Source organism: Petaurus breviceps, unplaced genomic scaffold (genome assembly GCF_028583685.1).
Source record: "Petaurus breviceps papuanus isolate PSGF00001 unplaced genomic scaffold, PetGlider_PUasm1.0 191, whole genome shotgun sequence".
NCBI classification, from domain to species: Eukaryota; Metazoa; Chordata; class Mammalia; order Diprotodontia; family Petauridae; genus Petaurus; species Petaurus breviceps.
The window spans coordinates 3,777,676-3,794,734 of NW_027185811.1; the positions used below are offsets into that span (position 1 = coordinate 3,777,676).

At 48.1% G+C, this 17,059-nt stretch overlaps 2 protein-coding genes across 2 annotated transcripts; both read left to right on the forward strand.

Moving 5' to 3' along the window:
- The first annotated feature begins 752 nt into the window (after nt 1-752).
- PRKAG1 (protein kinase AMP-activated non-catalytic subunit gamma 1) lies at nt 753-10,582 on the forward strand. The gene is made up of 12 exons (XM_069092628.1): nt 753-858; nt 4,599-4,647; nt 7,623-7,732; nt 7,908-7,989; nt 8,125-8,183; nt 8,410-8,455; nt 8,552-8,606; nt 8,771-8,897; nt 9,037-9,202; nt 9,333-9,370; nt 9,615-9,761; nt 9,920-10,582. The coding sequence occupies exons 1-12, from the start codon at nt 850-852 to the stop codon at nt 10,022-10,024; spliced, it is 993 nt and encodes a 330-aa protein (XP_068948729.1). The 5' UTR covers nt 753-849; the 3' UTR covers nt 10,025-10,582.
- A 2,799-nt stretch (nt 10,583-13,381) lies between these two features.
- DDN (dendrin) lies at nt 13,382-16,324 on the forward strand. The gene is made up of 2 exons (XM_069092505.1): nt 13,382-13,591; nt 14,050-16,324. Exons 1-2 carry the CDS (start codon nt 13,383-13,385, stop codon nt 16,055-16,057), a joined length of 2,217 nt encoding a protein of 738 aa, XP_068948606.1. The 5' UTR covers nt 13,382; the 3' UTR covers nt 16,058-16,324.
- Nucleotides 16,325-17,059: the final 735 nt, after the last annotated feature.

A 17,059-nucleotide genomic window follows, 5' to 3' on the forward strand; every position in this document is an offset into this window, starting at 1 on the left:
CTGGAGCCCAGCTTAGGGTTTGGGACTGGGGAGGGAGAGGGGCTTGGGGGACAGACTTTGTAAGCATATGCTAGGTATCTGATAGTCCTGTAGATCTTAGTGAAGAAACCTTATACAGTTTTTAATTTTTATATAAACTATAACTCAGACCCAAGCTGCAAGGTTGGAATTTTGGTTTTTTGTTTTGTTTTTCAGTTTCCCGCTTGTATAATTGCATCGGAAGCGCCCCTCCCCCCCCCATCCCGTGTCTGTATTTTGGGTTGGTTTACACTTGCACATACTCGATTTTCAGTTTCCCCATTTCAAGTCTCCCTTCATCTCCAGGACTCTCCCCCTTTCCCTCCCTCCGCCTCCCGCTGACAAGTGTGAATCCCGTGAAGACTTTATTTTGTGTTGTGTATGCTGTACAGCAAGGTTTGTCCTTCGTAACAACAGATGAGATGACCCCTCCCCCTTTTTTTAGGCCTCGCCCCAGAGCCCCCGTCCGTGGCATGTTTTGTATCGGCGATCATTATGAACTGTACATAATTTATGTTGTGAGAGGCAAAGGGCAAGTTTTGGATTTTGCTTCTTCCAAGTTTGTTTTTAAAGGACAAATAAAAAAAAAAAAGCATTTTAAATACAAGTGGCCTGGAGTCACTCGGTAGCACCGCCGCCAGCGGCCCGGGGTCCGGACGCAGCCGGGAGGGGAGGGGGAAAGGCAGGCGACTGGTTGCTACCGGAAGGGCGGAGGCCGCGCGTCCTTACGTGACGCAGGCGGAAGTAGGGTGGCTGCACCGGAAGTGACGAAAGAGGCGGATCCGGAAAGAAGCGGCCCGGAGGGCACGAAAGGAACTGGCGCGGAGCGGGATGGAGACGGTGAGAAGGAGAGGGCTGCGAGCTGAAGGGCTTGGCGGCGGGAGCCTCCGGTCCGGGGCCAGCCGGAACCCCACCGTTAGGCTGAGGGAGGGAAGGGAGTGGGGCGGGGACATCAGATCTTTAGCCTGGGCTGGACCTTACCAATGACCCCTGTCCCTCACGGACCCTGGGGCTGCCTTTAACGCTGAGGTCTCCTTGGGGCCCCGACTTGCTTTAGGGAGCTGGGCTGTAGCCTGGATATGCTCGCCGGAAGGCGGGTTTCCCTCCGGTTCCTAGGCCCTGGGCCCCTTTCAGGCAAGAGCCCAGGGTGTGGGCCGCTTGTGCCAGCCCAGGGTTGCGGATGGTCCTCCTTTCAGGGATCGCCCCGCCCATTTCACATTTACTGTTATCCCTTACTACCCCTCTTTGAAAAACAAACAAACGAACAACAACAAAAAAACCCTGGTTTTCTTTCTTTGCAAAGAGGAAAATTGGAACCTCCAAAAAGTGGCACAGGGACGACATCAGCCTTGTAGATTTGGAAAATATTCTTGACTGGACTGGAAGTCAGGAGAACTGGGTTCAGATAACGCTGCCATCAGTGCACTTACCTTGGGCAAGTTACCTCATCTCTCTAGGCGCGGCTGGACCCAGCGATCTACCCTTGCAGTTTAAGAATCTGAGATTCAGTGAAGTGGGGCATGGAAACTAAGGACTGTGATGGAAACAGGAAAGAGCTTGCATGCTAAGAAATAAATTGTCCTCAGTCTGATGACTGAGTTAAATTCAGGATAAGTTATGTCCAGCCTGAAAGAGGCCAACCCTGCGGTTTAAGGAAGTAGCTAAGAAAGATTTGGCCAGCATGGGAGGAATGTCCTTGGAAGACATCCTGGGAAGAACTGTGGCTGTTTGATAAACCTCCATTTGTCTCTTCCTCACCCTGGGAAGTTCTAAGTTAGTTACAGGGCTTTGCACATAGAAGGCACCCAGTAACTATCAGATGTTTCCTGCTTAAAGTTCTAGATATGTTCTCTTAAGTAACTCTTTGTATCTCATGCGTGACTTTTTGTATCAAATGATATGTGTAAAGGTCTTTGCAAATTCTAAAGTGCTATGCAAACCTAACATTTTCTTGTCAGTCTTTTTGTCCAGGTTTGCCTCTGAATATATCTGTGACCAGATATATATATTATGCACACACACACACACACACACACTTACATATACACTTGTATAGATTGTGTACATTTGTATTTGTTCAAATCCAGTTTTCCAGTCCTTGTGTGCAAATGTCTATTTGTATTAGTCATCTGTGCCGCTATATTACTCCCTTAAGTTTACATGGCAACTTTGTTCCCAGGCATATTCATAAGTACCCTACTGTCCCAGTTCATTCCATATCATCTCTGGGAGATTTTTGAAGATCAGATAATACAAGTGGAAAAATAGTCATAAAAATAATAAGGTTACTTAGCCATATGTGTGTTTGTGTCTGTTCTGTGCTTGTCTCTATTTTTCCATGTTAGTGCAGCTCTCTGACTGTTATCATGTTATCATGTATATCACCATCATAATCTGTTTCAGTAATTCAAGTAATCTGTGGTTCCATCCATACAAATATCCTCTCTACCAATAAAGATTTTAGCTTTTCTACAGCTTGGATAGATTTATAAGTTTCTTTGTCCAAAAAAAAATTTCTCTGAATTGAGCTGGGCTAATCGCTGAGCCTGTAGTCTAAACCATTCTGGCTTTGTATAGGACTTGTCATTGTAATGTGGTATCTAATACAAAACTGAAAATTACCTCCATACTATAGTGAAGCATCACAGTAGGAAGTTTAGTGGAAGATCAACAACAGATATTTATTGAGTACCAGCCATGAGCCTACATATTGAGATTCCTGCTTTCATGGAGGTTACATTCTAGTTTGTGCGATAAAGTATTTGTATACGAAAAAATTAACACAAAGTAGACAACTCCTCCAGTTCTTGACTTAAGGAAGTAGCTAAGAAAGATTTGGCTAGCATGGGAAGAATGCCTTGGAAGACATCCTGGGAAGAACTATGGCTGTTTGATAAACCTTTTGACTTCTCTTTTTGTGTTAGCCAGTCTTTGATTCTGTATGTTGTGTGGTCTTGTCTGTGTTTTGATTATATCTCTTTTGTGTACATGTATGTATCTGCATTGCTCAGTAACCTTCAAATGCAGGTGACTAAATTTGTTCCAGTGGCATTGCCAAAATGTCACATGAAGCTGACAGGTTGCCCTGTGCTGCCAATAGCAGCAATAGAAGGAGATTCCTGCTTCCTTTGGGGGTGGAGAGCTGTCCTTTCAGTTGGCATTTGCCCTTTGTTCACTAGCCAGCAGAAAGACCCCAGTCAAGCCCATTCAAGATCTTCAGTCTCAGATTTTTGCAAAAGTTTGTGGGGCAGGAGTGTAGTTTTCGGAACCATTCTCTGAGTATGTTGAATTGGAGCTGCTAGTACAGTTAGAAATCAGCATAACTCCTTTTGGGTAACATTGACGTTTCCAGTTGTCCGAAATTTGGGGAAGTACAGAGATTTTACCCAAGGTTTGGTTACTCTGAGCACGGGGAGGAGGTAGGATTATCCTCTTTGTGTCCGTAGGACAAGGAAACAGAGGCAGTGTTTCTCTTGGCTTTGGGAGGCCCTGGCTCATTGATTGATGCTAAAATGCAGGTCTGACCATGTCGTTCTTCCCATTCAGTAAACTCCTTTAGCTCCATATTTTCTCCCAGAGAAGATAAAATGTTTTCTCTTTGGCTTTTAAAGCCCTTTATAACCTGGCCCATTCCTGCCTTTGAAATTTTCTTACACCTTACTACCCTCCACATACTGAGATCTAGTAACACTGATATTGCTGTTCCTCAAACAAGACACTCCATCTCCCAACTCTGAGCATTTTCACTGGCTGTCTTCCATGCCTGGAACACTCTCCTTCCTTAGCTTTACCTCCTGACTTTTCTAGCTTTCTTCAGATCTCAAAGTCCCTCCTTCAAGAAGTCCTTCATAATCTTAGTACCTTCCCTCTAAGACTATATATACCCTGCTTATCCTGTATATATCTTGTTTGTACATAAGTGTTTGCATGTTATAAGGCTTAAATGAGATAATATTTGTAAAGTGCTTAGCACAGTGTCTGGCACATAGTAAAAGTGTTTAATAAATGTATGTTCCCTTCCCTTGTTCCCTTGTTTCCCCATTAGACTGAACTCCTGAGAACCAGGTACTGTTTGGTTTTTTACCTTTCTTTGTATTCCCAGTACTTGGATAAGTGCCTGGCAAGTAGTAGGCACTTACTGAATGCTTGTTAACTGATCAACTGAATTGACAAAAGGTATAGGGTTGGGATTTCAAAAAAGCTTCTCAGCTATTAATCATGTTTTGTATCTATTCTTCAGGGTACTCTCCCACTGGCAACCTGTCTTCATGGTAGGGACCAAGTGGCATGGTCCTTAAGCTCAAGATAGTACTTGGGGAAGGCAGTGATATCCCACTGGCTGTTTTTGGACCCCTAGAGCAGATTTTTTGGGAGCAAAGTGTAGGCCCCATACTTTGAGTCCTTTCAGAAGCTTTTGGAGCCTAGCCTAGGCCAGGAATCATTAGTGTCAGTTTTGAAGCCTCGTTTCTTTTGTACCTCCTACCTTAATGCTGGGGGAGGGGTGGATTCAAGAACCACAAGGAATATATTTAGGTTAGTAGACCCTAAGTTAGGCTTAGTTCCTTTGTTTGTTTTTCCAGGTCACTATTCCAGAGAGTGGTATGGAAAAATGCACCCCAGCTCTGGAAGGTAATGTATTTCATCATGATATACTTAAAGAAAGATGAGTGCTTCTGTGAAAACCAGTGGCCAGTCTAATTTGTCTTCAGTTTCAGCAAGTTTTGTTTTTCTCCTGTTGTGCATGCTGAGGATATCATGGTTGAGCCAAAAACCAGAGATACTAGGCCACTTCATAAGAATTAGAATCAATAGCTTATATAGAGAACAACAGGAATAAGTTTGGTGTTATAGTGGGTATTATTAAGATTGTCATAAGTGATTTAGATAATTAGAAAGTGGGATTTTTTTTTTTTCAGTATGGGGTTCTAAACTGCTGTCAGTGTTTATAGGCTGGAAGACCACACTCTCAAAGTCCCTGTTTAATACCTATTAAAGACCCCAGAGCCAGGAACTACCATCTTTTTTGTCATCTAACATCTATAATTAGATCACTCTTGAGTATGTACCCCCAAATCTGGGATAGCTTTGAAGACTTCTACAATTTCCCAGCATCTCAAGTGAGGAATAGAATGAATTAGGGATATAGTACTAAAATCTAAGACACAAGATTTAGCAATCCTACAGTGTTCTCAAACACCTATCAGTTTTGAGCCATTGTGAAAGAACCCTGAATTGCCTTTACAACTACATCTCTATGGTGTGAAAGACTTTAGAACCTCCCCCCAAAATAATGAAATTATCTAACATTTGTCTAGGACGTTAAAACTGCAAAGGGGTGGCTGGGTGGCACAGTGAATAGAGTACCGGACCTGACAGGAGGACCTAAGTTCAAATCCAGCCTCAGACACTTAACACTTACTAGCTGTGTGACCTTGGGCAAGTCACTTAACCCCAATTGCCCTACCTTCCCCCCTCCAAAACAAAACAAAAAAAAGCTTTAAAAAAACAAAAACTCCAGAGAGATGACAGACCTTGTCTGATTGGTAGTGAGAGGAGTCAGGACTGGACCTGTGATTTCATTGGTATAGGAAAGCTCTTCCAGCTGAGGAAGCTCAATTTACCAATCTAGTACAGTACCTTTTCTGCAACTTTTAGTCTTAGAGAATTGCCTAGAGTAGTGACAGATTAAGGTAGCCAGTATGTGTCATTTGGTAGATTTGATCCCAGGGCTTCCTAGCTTCTAGGACAACCCTATATCCACTATGCCACACTGCCTCTCTAGAACTTATCGTTTAAAAGGGCAGAAGAAAAGACATACACAAATAACTATGATAATGAAGGAGTGGTCCAGGAAAAGTAGCATATGAAATTTGAGGAAAGACTACTTTGACTTGGTTGGGATAAGAGGGAAGAATTCCTGAAGGAACTGGTACCTAAATGGAGTTTTAAGGGAAGGGGGAGACTTTCAACATTAGGAGAGAAAGTGGAGAATTAGCTAAACAGGAGAACAATACAAGTTTGGAGAGGAGTGAGGGAAGATGATAAGAGGGGGATGGAGGCTAGACTAGTCTGACTTAAAAGTAGATTATAAGAAAATGAGTAGGGGTGGCTAGGTGGCACAGTGAATAGAGCGCTGGCCTTGGAGTCAGGAAGACCTGAGTTCAAATCAGACCTCAGACATGTAACACTCACTGGCCTTGTGACCTTGGACAAATCACTTAACCCCAATTATCCTGCCTTCCCCCCTCCAAAAGCAAAAAAAAAAAAAGTGAAATAGAACTAGAAAGGTAGATTGGAGGTCAAAAGGTTATAGAGACCCTTGGGTGCCAGGGTAAGGAGCTTTTAATTCATTAAACAGTGGGCAGCCATTGAAAACTATTGAAAAGTTTATTGACATTAGGGACATTACTGGGGCAGCAGTGTGAAGAATGAATTAAGAGTGGAAAGCAGGAAAACCAGTTAGGAAGTTCTAAATATGTCCCCCTTGATCACTCCTAGAACTCCTTGAAGCTGCTGTGGATTTACCAGACAGACCTTTATACTTAACCTCAGGGACTCTAGAGACTCCATGGGGTTTGGAACAATGGCTGAGGATAAAAGATAGAGGCACCTCTTTTCCTTATATTAAAAAAAAAAGTCTGTTGGGCACAGGATGTTATGAGGTAGGGCTGTGGGCTATGGATATTTCCCTAGTTTGACAAAGAATAAAATGATTGAACTGGAGGTGATCTCAGTCTTCCCTGGATCCTGAACTTTCCCTCTCTCCCAAGGCCTTACTACTGGTACAGACTATTTGTGTATTTTTCCTACTTAGCCAGTGGACTTCAGGATTCTACACCCAGGCTGTTATGGCCCTAGACTTATCCTCAGAGCCTTAGAGGGCAGGAAGGAAATTCAGGGAACAGGAAGCCCCATCCAACATGGCATTTTACTGGTACACGGCAACATGGTATTGAATTGGAATGACTTGGATACGGGAGCCAATCATGTTCCCATCAAAGGCTCTCTGAAGCATTACAAGACTCTTATTCTGTTCAAGGAGAAGAACAAGAGAATGAACAGAAGTTATGATGAGGGGTGGCTAGGTGGCACAGTGAATAGAGCACTGGCCCTGGAGTCAGGAGGACCTGAGTTCAAATCCAGCTTCAGACTTACTACCGGTGTGACTTTGGGCAAGTCACTTAACCCCAATTGCCCTCCCCAAAAAAACAGTTATGATGAAAAAACTTAGCTCAGACTTAGCTTAGAGCAGAACCTTCCAAACAAGAACAGAATACCAAGAGATTCTCCTTTGGAGACCTCTGAATAGAACATTCTGTACCCGACTGGAGTTGGTATGGTCCTACAGAAAGATGATGAAATAGTCTGTAGCCTGGGAAAACAGACTAAGATGAATTTAAAAAGACCTTGTTTAGGTTTGGTGGGAGCAAGAAGAGCAAGGCAGGGTGGAGTAGGGAGGACTTCGTGGAGAGCGGCCTTGGGGTTTGGGAAGCCACAGCCTCCAAATGTGTGTTCTTCCTCTTTGACAGAAAGGTGGGGGGAGGGGGAGGGGGAGTCACAGCAGCAGAATGAAGGGAGAACACTAATCCCCTCATGTTATGCAGAGACCCCAGAATCCAACAGTGCTGTCTATACCTGCTTCATGAAATCCCATCGATGCTATGATTTGATCCCCACGAGTTCCAAACTGGTTGTATTTGATACCTCCCTGCAGGTGAGTGAGGCTTTTATCCTCCACTCTTTCCCTGAGGCTTCTAGCTTTAGATATCCCATCTGAAGCCATTGGTAGGGCTACTCTTATCATTCTTGCCCCTTATACCTCTTACCCTCCTCCTCCAGTTTCTGCCCTACTGACCCTTCCTTCTCTATTACCCATCCCCTGCCTGCAGGTAAAGAAAGCTTTCTTTGCCCTTGTCACAAATGGAGTTCGGGCAGCCCCATTATGGGACAGCAAAAAACAGAGCTTTGTGGGTAAGCAGGCGTCCAAGGGATGGATGATGTCATCATGCTAGGCATGGAGGGAAGTTGAGGGTATCATTTGGGATTTTCTCATCTGAGGGCTGTGAGGAAGGCAGTTTGTTTGATAAGTATCTGTTTGGCTTCCAGGCATGCTGACCATCACTGACTTCATCAATATTTTACACCGTTACTACAAGTCAGCCTTGGTGAGGAACCCACAGCCCATTGATTCTGACTCCATAGTCAGGAGCCACTGATTCTTTAAGTTCCCATCTCCAGTTATTTCCCACAGTGTCTTCTTTGTGGCCTTGGGTCTGCTTCCTCCATAGAGTGCACAGTTCTTGTCCCCTTCTCCACCTCCCAGAGAACAGGCTATCAGGGGCCTAATTGAACAGAGTGATGAAAGCCTGAATCCTATTACCTCTATTCCAGGTACAGATTTATGAGCTGGAAGAACATAAGATAGAAACCTGGAGAGGTTCGTAGTAGGGGGTCACAATGGGCTGGAACATTTCCTTGGGAAGTTGTTTTCTTTGGTGGCATTTTGTGTGTAAACCATCTCTTCTCTTCTCAGAGGTGTACCTTCAGGACTCCTTTAAACCTCTTGTCTGCATCTCTCCTAATGCCAGGTGAGCAGCCACCCACTTTTCAGAATGGAAAAGTGTCATCATCAGAAGGAACCTGGAAAGGGTGGGGGAATGGTGACACCATACATACATGCCTTGGGGGTGGTCTGACCTTGCTCACTACCCCCAAACCCTTTGTAACTTACAATTAGAGCTTCCTTCCACAGCCTTTTTGATGCTGTTTCCTCACTGATCCGAAATAAGATCCATAGACTGCCAGTCATTGACCCTGATTCTGGCAACACTCTGTATATCCTCACCCACAAACGTATTCTAAAGTTCCTCAAGCTTTTTGTAAGTGCTATTTCTCTTCCTCTCTGACCTCCCATCATCACATATACTTCCCTCAAACCTAGCTGGGCTGGGTTAGGGAGTTGGTGTCTGAGGGCTGTTTGGAGGACCTGGCAGTCTGGTTGATTGGTCTCCCTACCAGATTGCAGAGTTTCCCAAACCGGACTTCATGTCTAAGTCTCTAGAGGAGCTCCAGATAGGCACTTATGCCAACATTGCTCTGGTGCGTACTACCACACCTGTCTATGTTGCATTGGGCATCTTTGTTCAGCACCGGGTCTCTGCCTTGCCTGTGGTAGATGAGAAAGGTAAGGAATTGGGGAGGGAGGGAAGAAGGGGTAGGGACATCTGTGTCCTCAGGGGTGTTCCGTGGGCAGTGGTGGGGGTTCCATTGCTGGATCCCAAGCCCTTCTGGTTAAGATGCCCCTATTTTTACAGGGCGTGTGGTGGACATCTACTCCAAGTTTGATGTCATTGTGAGTGACTTCAGAGGGACCAGGTGGTAGGGAAAAGGAAGGAGGGATTGGGGAATGTGGGAAGGAAAAGGAGGGAATTCTTTGTGGGTTCAAGGGTTTTGGTGACACTTATTGGCTGAGTGTGGACTGAAAGATGACCCAGTTCTCCTGAGCCCTCCATTTCTTGGGGGATGGAGTGGGATGGAATTGGGGTTTGGGGAATTGGAAACCATGCTTTTCGGGCTGTTTGCCCTCATTTTCCCAGAACTTGGCGGCAGAAAAAACCTATAACAACTTGGATATCTCTGTGACGAAAGCACTACAGCATCGATCCCACTATTTTGAGGGTGTACTCAAGTGCTACCAGCATGAAACTCTGGAGACCATCATTAACAGACTGGTGGAAGCTGAGGTGGGGAAGGAGAATCAGAAGACTTGGGAATGAGGGGAAAGCCATGATTACTTGGATTGCAGAGGGAGGCTTGGAAATAGGGAAGGGAATAATGAAAGTTACTTCATTGAGTTTAGCCTGAAAGCTCCGTTCCTTTCTCTCTTGCTATCCTGTATTAGGTTCACCGACTGGTGGTTGTTGAAGAGAACAATGTGGTAAAAGGCATCGTGTCACTATCTGATATACTACAGGCCTTGGTGCTCAGAGGTGGAGAGAAGCCTTGAGCTGAGTTGGGAGGAATACAGAGAATGCACCATACCTCTGATCAGTTGGATGGCATACTAGAGGCTCTGATTCCTTTTATGAAGTTTACCCACTCACCCCACCTTACAGAGAGGGTATAAAGGGGTAGGAAAATATAGAAACCCACACACTTGGAAGGAATAACCTCTAGCCCAGGCACCAACCATCTGCACTGGTCCCCTGCTTGAGCTAAGGGCTGTGTGCCCCTCATCCTAAGTAATTCTGATCTCTAAGAGATCCCCAGTCCTCTCAGCAAAAATGCCCTGCTTCTGTCTCCTGAGATAATGTACCATGAAACTCCATTAAAAATGTTTTTATTCTTCCTGATACAAAAGGAGTTAGGGGGTGGGAGGGAGACAAGAGTGCCATTTCCTCCTATAATGATATAATGATGGGGGAGTACAACCTTTGGATTCTTGGTCTTTTTTTTTTCCCTGCTATGCTTCCCGTGTCTTGGGGAGTTAGAAAGGGAAGTTCAGGATGACTAGTCAGATTTATTTTTCATAGTGATTCTAATAAAAATGACAAGGATGCTCATATCCTACAGTATTGTGTTTTCTTTGGGGCTGTGAGCACCACTGACCTTGACCTCTGCATCTGTGGCTCCACATACCTACCCCTCCTACACTCCACATCTCTCCTTTACAACCTCCTCTCCCTCTGCTGTGACTGTATCTCCATAGAGGACGTAGGACCCTTTCCACTTACAGAAGCTAGTGCCCACCCCCTCTAAACACCATCACCTCACACCTCCCTGCCATGAATGTTCCAGGGACTCCGTTCCCCCAAAGTGCTGGGAAGGCAGGACTAAGCTTGGATTCTGCTGAACTGGCACAGTGTGTGAGCTTGCAAATCCCTTTTATTGCCTCTGCTGCCTTTCCTAAAAGCTGGGAATGGTTTGGGTGGCAGGGTAGGGAAAGCAACAGTTCCAGAGAACACATTTAATCCTCATTTGCCCGAGTACTGACATGCAGACAGAAGCCATCAAATGGCACCTCAAACAGTGAGTTAGGGAGGCCTGGGGTGGGGGCTCTGGAGGGGAGGTGGGAGGACAGGAAGGTCAAACGCTACCCTCCCTCTGAATTTTGCCTTTCTTGCATTTTCTCACTTGACAGTTTCAGAACAACTCACATTTTGTGTTCTTATTCTTCCCTATGCTACTTCTCCCAAAGTTCAGATTTCTTAAAGTTAGGGAGGTTGTTGGAGAAAAGGCAGAGGCTTCTGGGCATGCCTTTGTGGGGAGGGGGCACAAGTTCTAGGATACTCCCTAGGTAAAGAGGTCCAACTGCGATGGGCCACTACCACGGTACATAGGCTCACACAGCACATTCCTGATCTTGAGGGAGGTTTCTGAGTGATTAGCTGAGTTAGGGAGTGTGCTCATTCCATGGGGTCAGGGTAGTGGGGGAGAGTATGGAGAAGAAACTTTTAAAAGACTCCGAATTCTGATAGCTCAAGAGACAGAAGCACCTTCACTCTTAGCTATTACAATTCACACTTAGCTATTACAATTACGGAGCCAGGTAAGTACCTGGGCTCTGGGCAAGAATGGGGTGGGGGTGAGGGTAGGGGTGGGAAGAAGAGGAGGCAGATAAGTAATGTTATTGAAGTCCTTTCTCTAACGAGTAATGAGAACATGATTTAGAATCCGGATGCTTGAATTTTCTGTTTCTGCTTCTGGGAGTGGGCATTTCAAGGGAGGTTTAAAAAAAGGTAGGAGAATGCCTCATGGATCCATTCTCTGCCTACCAGGTAACAACCACTGCTGACCCTCTACCCACACCCACATGCACACACCCCTTTTCCCACCATATCTGTTTTGAGGGGAAATACAGGGATCTTTGAACAATCAGGATTCCTTGCTATTTACCACTACCATCTGTGAAACCCAAGTGATCTCTTAGGTTAAGGGGGCAATTTTGGAAGTCCCATTTATATTCCTCTACTATTACTTATCCCTTCCATTTTTTAAGGGGGTCAGTGGTAAGGGAGGAATATCATCTGCTTCCCCAGGAACTACATCTTTCCCTACCTCCACTTGAACGGCTAGCATGGTTGCTATGCATGGTTGCTAAGTCTCTGCATGGTGGGTTTGGCGTGGGCTGTGCTGTTACTAACATTGCCATGGTAAAGTTGGGAACCACCTGTAATAGTGCTGGGGGAAGGGACCATGAAAGCATCAGAACATTCTTCTGCTCGTTACCTGAGCCAAAAGGGACCAGTAACGGTGGCTCTCCTTGGCAGCAGCCGGGGAAGCATTCAGAAAAGGGGAAGGGGAGGGATCCTGCAAATGCGAACACAGCATTTTGTTTGTCCTACGTTTTCGCTTAGTTGCACAAAGGTTGGTGCAGAACCAGGAGCATTTTCCATTCTCCCCATCTTTGTTTCCTATAAGTGCAGAAACTCATCCTACTGGTACTTCAGGGCTTGCCAGAGTTGTGTGTGGGCATGATTGGGAGCGACTCTTCTCCCTACCTCATGGGTTAGTGGGGGAAGAGACTGATTGTCATTATGGGCTCCCCCTCCCCCGCCCCGACTGGGAACACCTAGAACTGTGTAGGGTGAAAGGTGTGTGGTCTCCAAAACAGGACCCTAGTGGGCCCAATGGCAAGGAAGGAGGAGTTGGGGGGTGGGGGGAGGAGGACTTTAGAGCTTGGGAACAGCAGCTCTCAGCTCTGAGCTGAACACGAAGCAACCGCCTCCTCCCTCTGCCGCTGAGAAGCGGGTTACTCATCTTCTCCGGCACCCGCACCACCGCTAAAAATAGCCCCCCAAGAGCCTTGGGGCCGCCCCCTCCCTTTCCCCTGCCCCGAAACCCATGGAAACAAGCAGAGGGTGGAGAGCGAAGACCTTGAATTCCAAAGGACATTTTCTTATCTTAAATGAAGAAAAAGGCTAGAGTCGAGGAAAGCCAGGGATGGAACCCAACTATCAGGACACCCAGATTAACTGTCGAGTAATGGGTTAATAACACAGCAACGTTGGGTAGGGGGAGAAATTCTGAGGGCTGAGGAGGAGGAGATGACCTTTGGTACCTAGTTGAACAATCCTCTCCACTTTCCAACTGGTCCCGCTCGGGTTTGGGGGGAAGGGATGGAAGTGGGGAGTGTCCAGGTCGGCAACCAAGGACTGCCGCGTGCTGTGTGGGAGAAGTAGCAACACAGAACAACTGCCCGTGTCACATGCACGCACACATACATACACACACACACACGTGTGCTCGGGTATATATAGTCCCTAGTCCTTGTGTACGCCGCTCTGCAGCGGGTACAGGCTTCCTAAGCTAGGAGGGGGCTCTTGGGGTGGGTGGGTGGGGGGTTGGGGTAGGGGTGGAACAGGATGGTGGATGGCCCGCTATTCTCCGAGGGGCCAGGCAGCCCCAGAAAGCCCCATGATGGAGAGTCCGCCGGCTGCTTGTGGGTACAGAAGTCCAAGCTGTTAGTGATTGAAGTGAAGACCATCTCCTGTCATTACAGTCGCTGGGCCCCTGCTCACCAGCCCATGGACCCTCCTGGGGGTCCTTGGGCTCAGGAACCTTCAAGCCACAGGTGAGTCTGAGGGCTTAATTGGGAGAGCAGATTGGGAGAAGGGCATAAGGAAGGGCAGTTTAGGTCCTGACCTCTCCACTATTTACTTACCACTGATTGTATGATGCTACTTAAGCCTCACTGCATCCCACTCCCTCAAACCGGGTGGGTCTAGGGTTACCTCAGGGGAGGGGGAGAATGAGAGATGGATATGGATTAATGAATCAGAGATAGAGGGGGAAATTGTGTGAAGCTTACACGATTAAAGTGTGACAAGGAGACAATGTATAAAGCTACCTAGAGAATCTAGTCACCACAATAAAATATTCCCTATTTATCTCCCCCCCAACCTGGTTCCATAACCCTTTCGCACCCCACCCAATTAGTCTTCATGGCTACTCTTTACTTCCCCCGTGGTTCCTTCTGCTTGTCCCTCAGCTTCACTGGCCGCTCACCTGGGTTCCTGCTTATTGTCCCAGGTATGGGCTGGGCCAGAAGCCCCCAGAGCGGCAACTTCGCCGGGCATGGGTGCCCCGAGTGTTGCAAGAGGCAACCAACTGGGGGACAGGGCACCCACCCGAGATCCGACCGAGGGAACAAGAGAAAAGGAAGGCGGCCTCTCAGGAGCGTGAGGCCAAAGAAACAGAGAGAAAGCGGCGCAAGGGAGGTGGGGGTCGAAGTTGGAGCCCTCCAAGCCTTGGCCGTTCAGAACCCCGGGGTCCACTTGGCCGAGCCCGGGGCGGAGGTGGGCCCCGCCCCGAACCTGGGAATGCCCCTAAGGCCACCCAACCTAAGGCCCCCCAACCCAAGGCCCATCAGGTCCCTTGGTTGCCAGAGCACCTTGGGCCATCAGGCCGCCCGCCCCGTCTAGCATCGCAGTCGCTTCGAGAGACTGGTGCCGCAGCTCGAGCAGGACCCCGGGTAGGGCGGCCTTCTGGGCCTCCCAGTTATGAAGCCCACCTGCTCTTGAGAGGCGCCGCCGGGCCGGTCCCTAGGAGGCGCTGGGATCTGCCTCCACCCTACGTGGCTCCGCCTTCTTATGATGGCCCCCACCGGACCTTGGGGGCCAAACGGCCCCAGCAGCTTTCCCGAATGCCCGCCCCACTAGCTCCAGCTCCTGCTCTAGAAGGAAAAGATAGAGAGGAGCGCCCCAAGAAGAGGTTGGATCCGCGGATCTACCGCGACGTTCTAGGGGCTTGGGGGATTCGGCAGGGCCGGGGCACCCTGGGTGGGTTTCCAGGTTGTGGAGGGACTGGGCTTGGAGGGAAGACTTCAGACAAGGTCCCTGGGTTCTCTCCTGTGGGTCTCGATAGCAACAGCAGCGAAAGCTATTCACAGCCTGGGGCCAACCAAACCACAAGAGCAGAAACAGTAACCTCTGGCACCCCCCAAACGACACCCAGAACCAAGCTCCCTCTCAGCGACACCTCTGAAGGGGAACGAGCAGGAGAAAAGGGCTTGTCCCGCAAGACCTGGGGTCCTTCCCCTGGAGACCAGCCACCCCAGCACAGCCAAACCCTTCCTAGACCCTGGGCCCCTGGGGCCCCAAGAGAGAAAGAGTCCCCGGGAGAGAGGGGTGGGTCCGAGAGGCCTTCCAAGTTTCCATCCGACTGGAAGGAGACCCATCGAGCTCATACGGTGCCCCGCAGCCCCCGTAGGTCTGGTGGGGAAAACGGAGTGTTTGTCATTGACGCCACGTGCGTTGTGATTCGGGCCCAGTTCATTCCTACCCCTCAAGTCCAACACGTGCAGCTTTTGCCTTCCCCGGGGCCACGGGATTGGGGGGATTCCCTGGCTTTCCAGAAACCCCGAAAAGAGGAGGGAGAAGAGGAACAAGCCTTCCCTTCCCCATGCCAAAAGCTGCTGCAGAGTAGCCGGCTGTCTCATCAGCCCAGTAAGGGCTGCTCCGATGCATGGGATCAGGGTGTTGAGGTCGGGGAGCTGGAGGACCCCTCCCTGGAGGAGCGCGCCTCTCGCATCCTGGGGCTCCCAATCAGGGAACTGGACCTGGGGGCGGGGGATGCCGTTCAGTGTAGCTCGGACCCTGGCGGGCCCAGCGGAGCAGCTGAGAGGTGCGCGGATGGAGTCCAAGGCTCAGAGCCAACGGCGAGGGTCCGGCGGCCCGCTGGCCGGGGTTGGGCGCGGGACCCCGGGCCTTATGCCGGGGCCCTGCGGGAAGCCGTATCCCGCATCCGCCGCCATACAGCCCCGGACTCAGACTCGGATGAAGCTCCAGAGTGCGGCGCCCGGAGCTGCTCTTCCGAAGGGAGCGACACCGAAGCCTCGGTTGCCTCCAGGCAGCCTGAACGAAGTCTGCCCGACACACCCGGGACCCCAGGAGGCCGGGGAGAGGTCGGGCGCAGGGCTGGGGAGCTGAGGGACTGTATCCGGGAAATCCTGGATGTGATCTGCCAGACCGAGGAGGCGCTATTCCGGGCCGAGGGCTCCGCTCAGGGAAAGCAGGGAGGGGGTCACCCCCAGCCATAGGTTCCCAAACCTCGGACTTGGTCCCGCCCTCCACCGTTCCCCCTCACGGTCCCCTTCCCTCTTGCAGAATCCTCTCATCTCTTCTCACTTTCTTCTTCCATAACCCCACCCCTACATGTACCCTGACCTAGAGGTCCTCACAATGAAACCAGAGGAAGAAACAGCCATTTGAGCTTTCACGGTTTTATTTTTTGAATGAAAGGTGGGGGAAGTGGAATCATCTTGTCTGGACCAGTCCCGTATCAATCTCAATTAAAGGGCTTAGAAAACAAAGCCCGGTGGTTGTTTTGTTTGTTGTTTTTAACTGAAACCCTGTCAATTATTTCGTGTCCCAAGTAATTCACACATCACCGCAGTATTGACTCCATCTATTGTTTTCCCACATACATAACCAGATAACTTCCTTTTATATTGGACTATCTTTTTCCTCACTTAAAAACCACAGAATTTCGGAGTTGAAAAGATTTTCAGAAGCCTAGTTTACTGTTGAACAAGAATTCCCTCAATAACATCCCATAATAGATAACATCAGCCTTTCCTTGTATGCCTTTAGTGAGGAGCAAAACTTCCTTCTGGGGACAGTCCATGATACTTTTGGATAATTCTAATTGTTAAGAAGGTTTTCCTTGCCTCAAGCTTCAATTTACCTCCTTGTGTCTTCAGCCTTTTTGCTTTTAATATTTTCTGGGACCACATGGAATAATTCTAAACCCTCTTCAAAATGACAGCCTTTCAAATATTTGGAGACTACTATCATTTTCGACCTAGGCTTTCAATTTAAACATACTCAGTTCCAATACATCAGGAGTTAAGGGCTGTTTTTATTCTGGATGGCCCAGTGTACTTTGAAAAGACTGATACTATAGGATACAAAAGGGCCATAATTAGATAGAGAAGCATAAGTAATCAGATAGGCAATTGAGAAAGGGATAATAACAGCAGGGGTGATGTCGGTTAGAGAGGGTATTAGGATAGAGGACTAATTAAAGGGGAGGGGAAGAA

Excerpts from the sequence above, each read along its gene's own strand:
- PRKAG1 (XM_069092628.1), top strand. Across the intron at positions 4,648-7,622 it reads ATGCACCCCAGCTCTGGAAG|AGACCCCAGAATCCAACAGT; the intron begins GTAATGTATTTC and ends CATGTTATGCAG. Across the intron at positions 8,456-8,551 it reads TAAGATAGAAACCTGGAGAG|AGGTGTACCTTCAGGACTCC; the intron begins GTTCGTAGTAGG and ends TTCTCTTCTCAG.
- DDN (XM_069092505.1), top strand. The coding sequence starts at position 13,383 with ATGGTGGATGGCCCGCTATTCTCCGAGGGGCCAGGCAGCCCCAGAAAG. Across the intron at positions 13,592-14,049 it reads CAGGAACCTTCAAGCCACAG|GTATGGGCTGGGCCAGAAGC; the intron begins GTGAGTCTGAGG and ends TTATTGTCCCAG.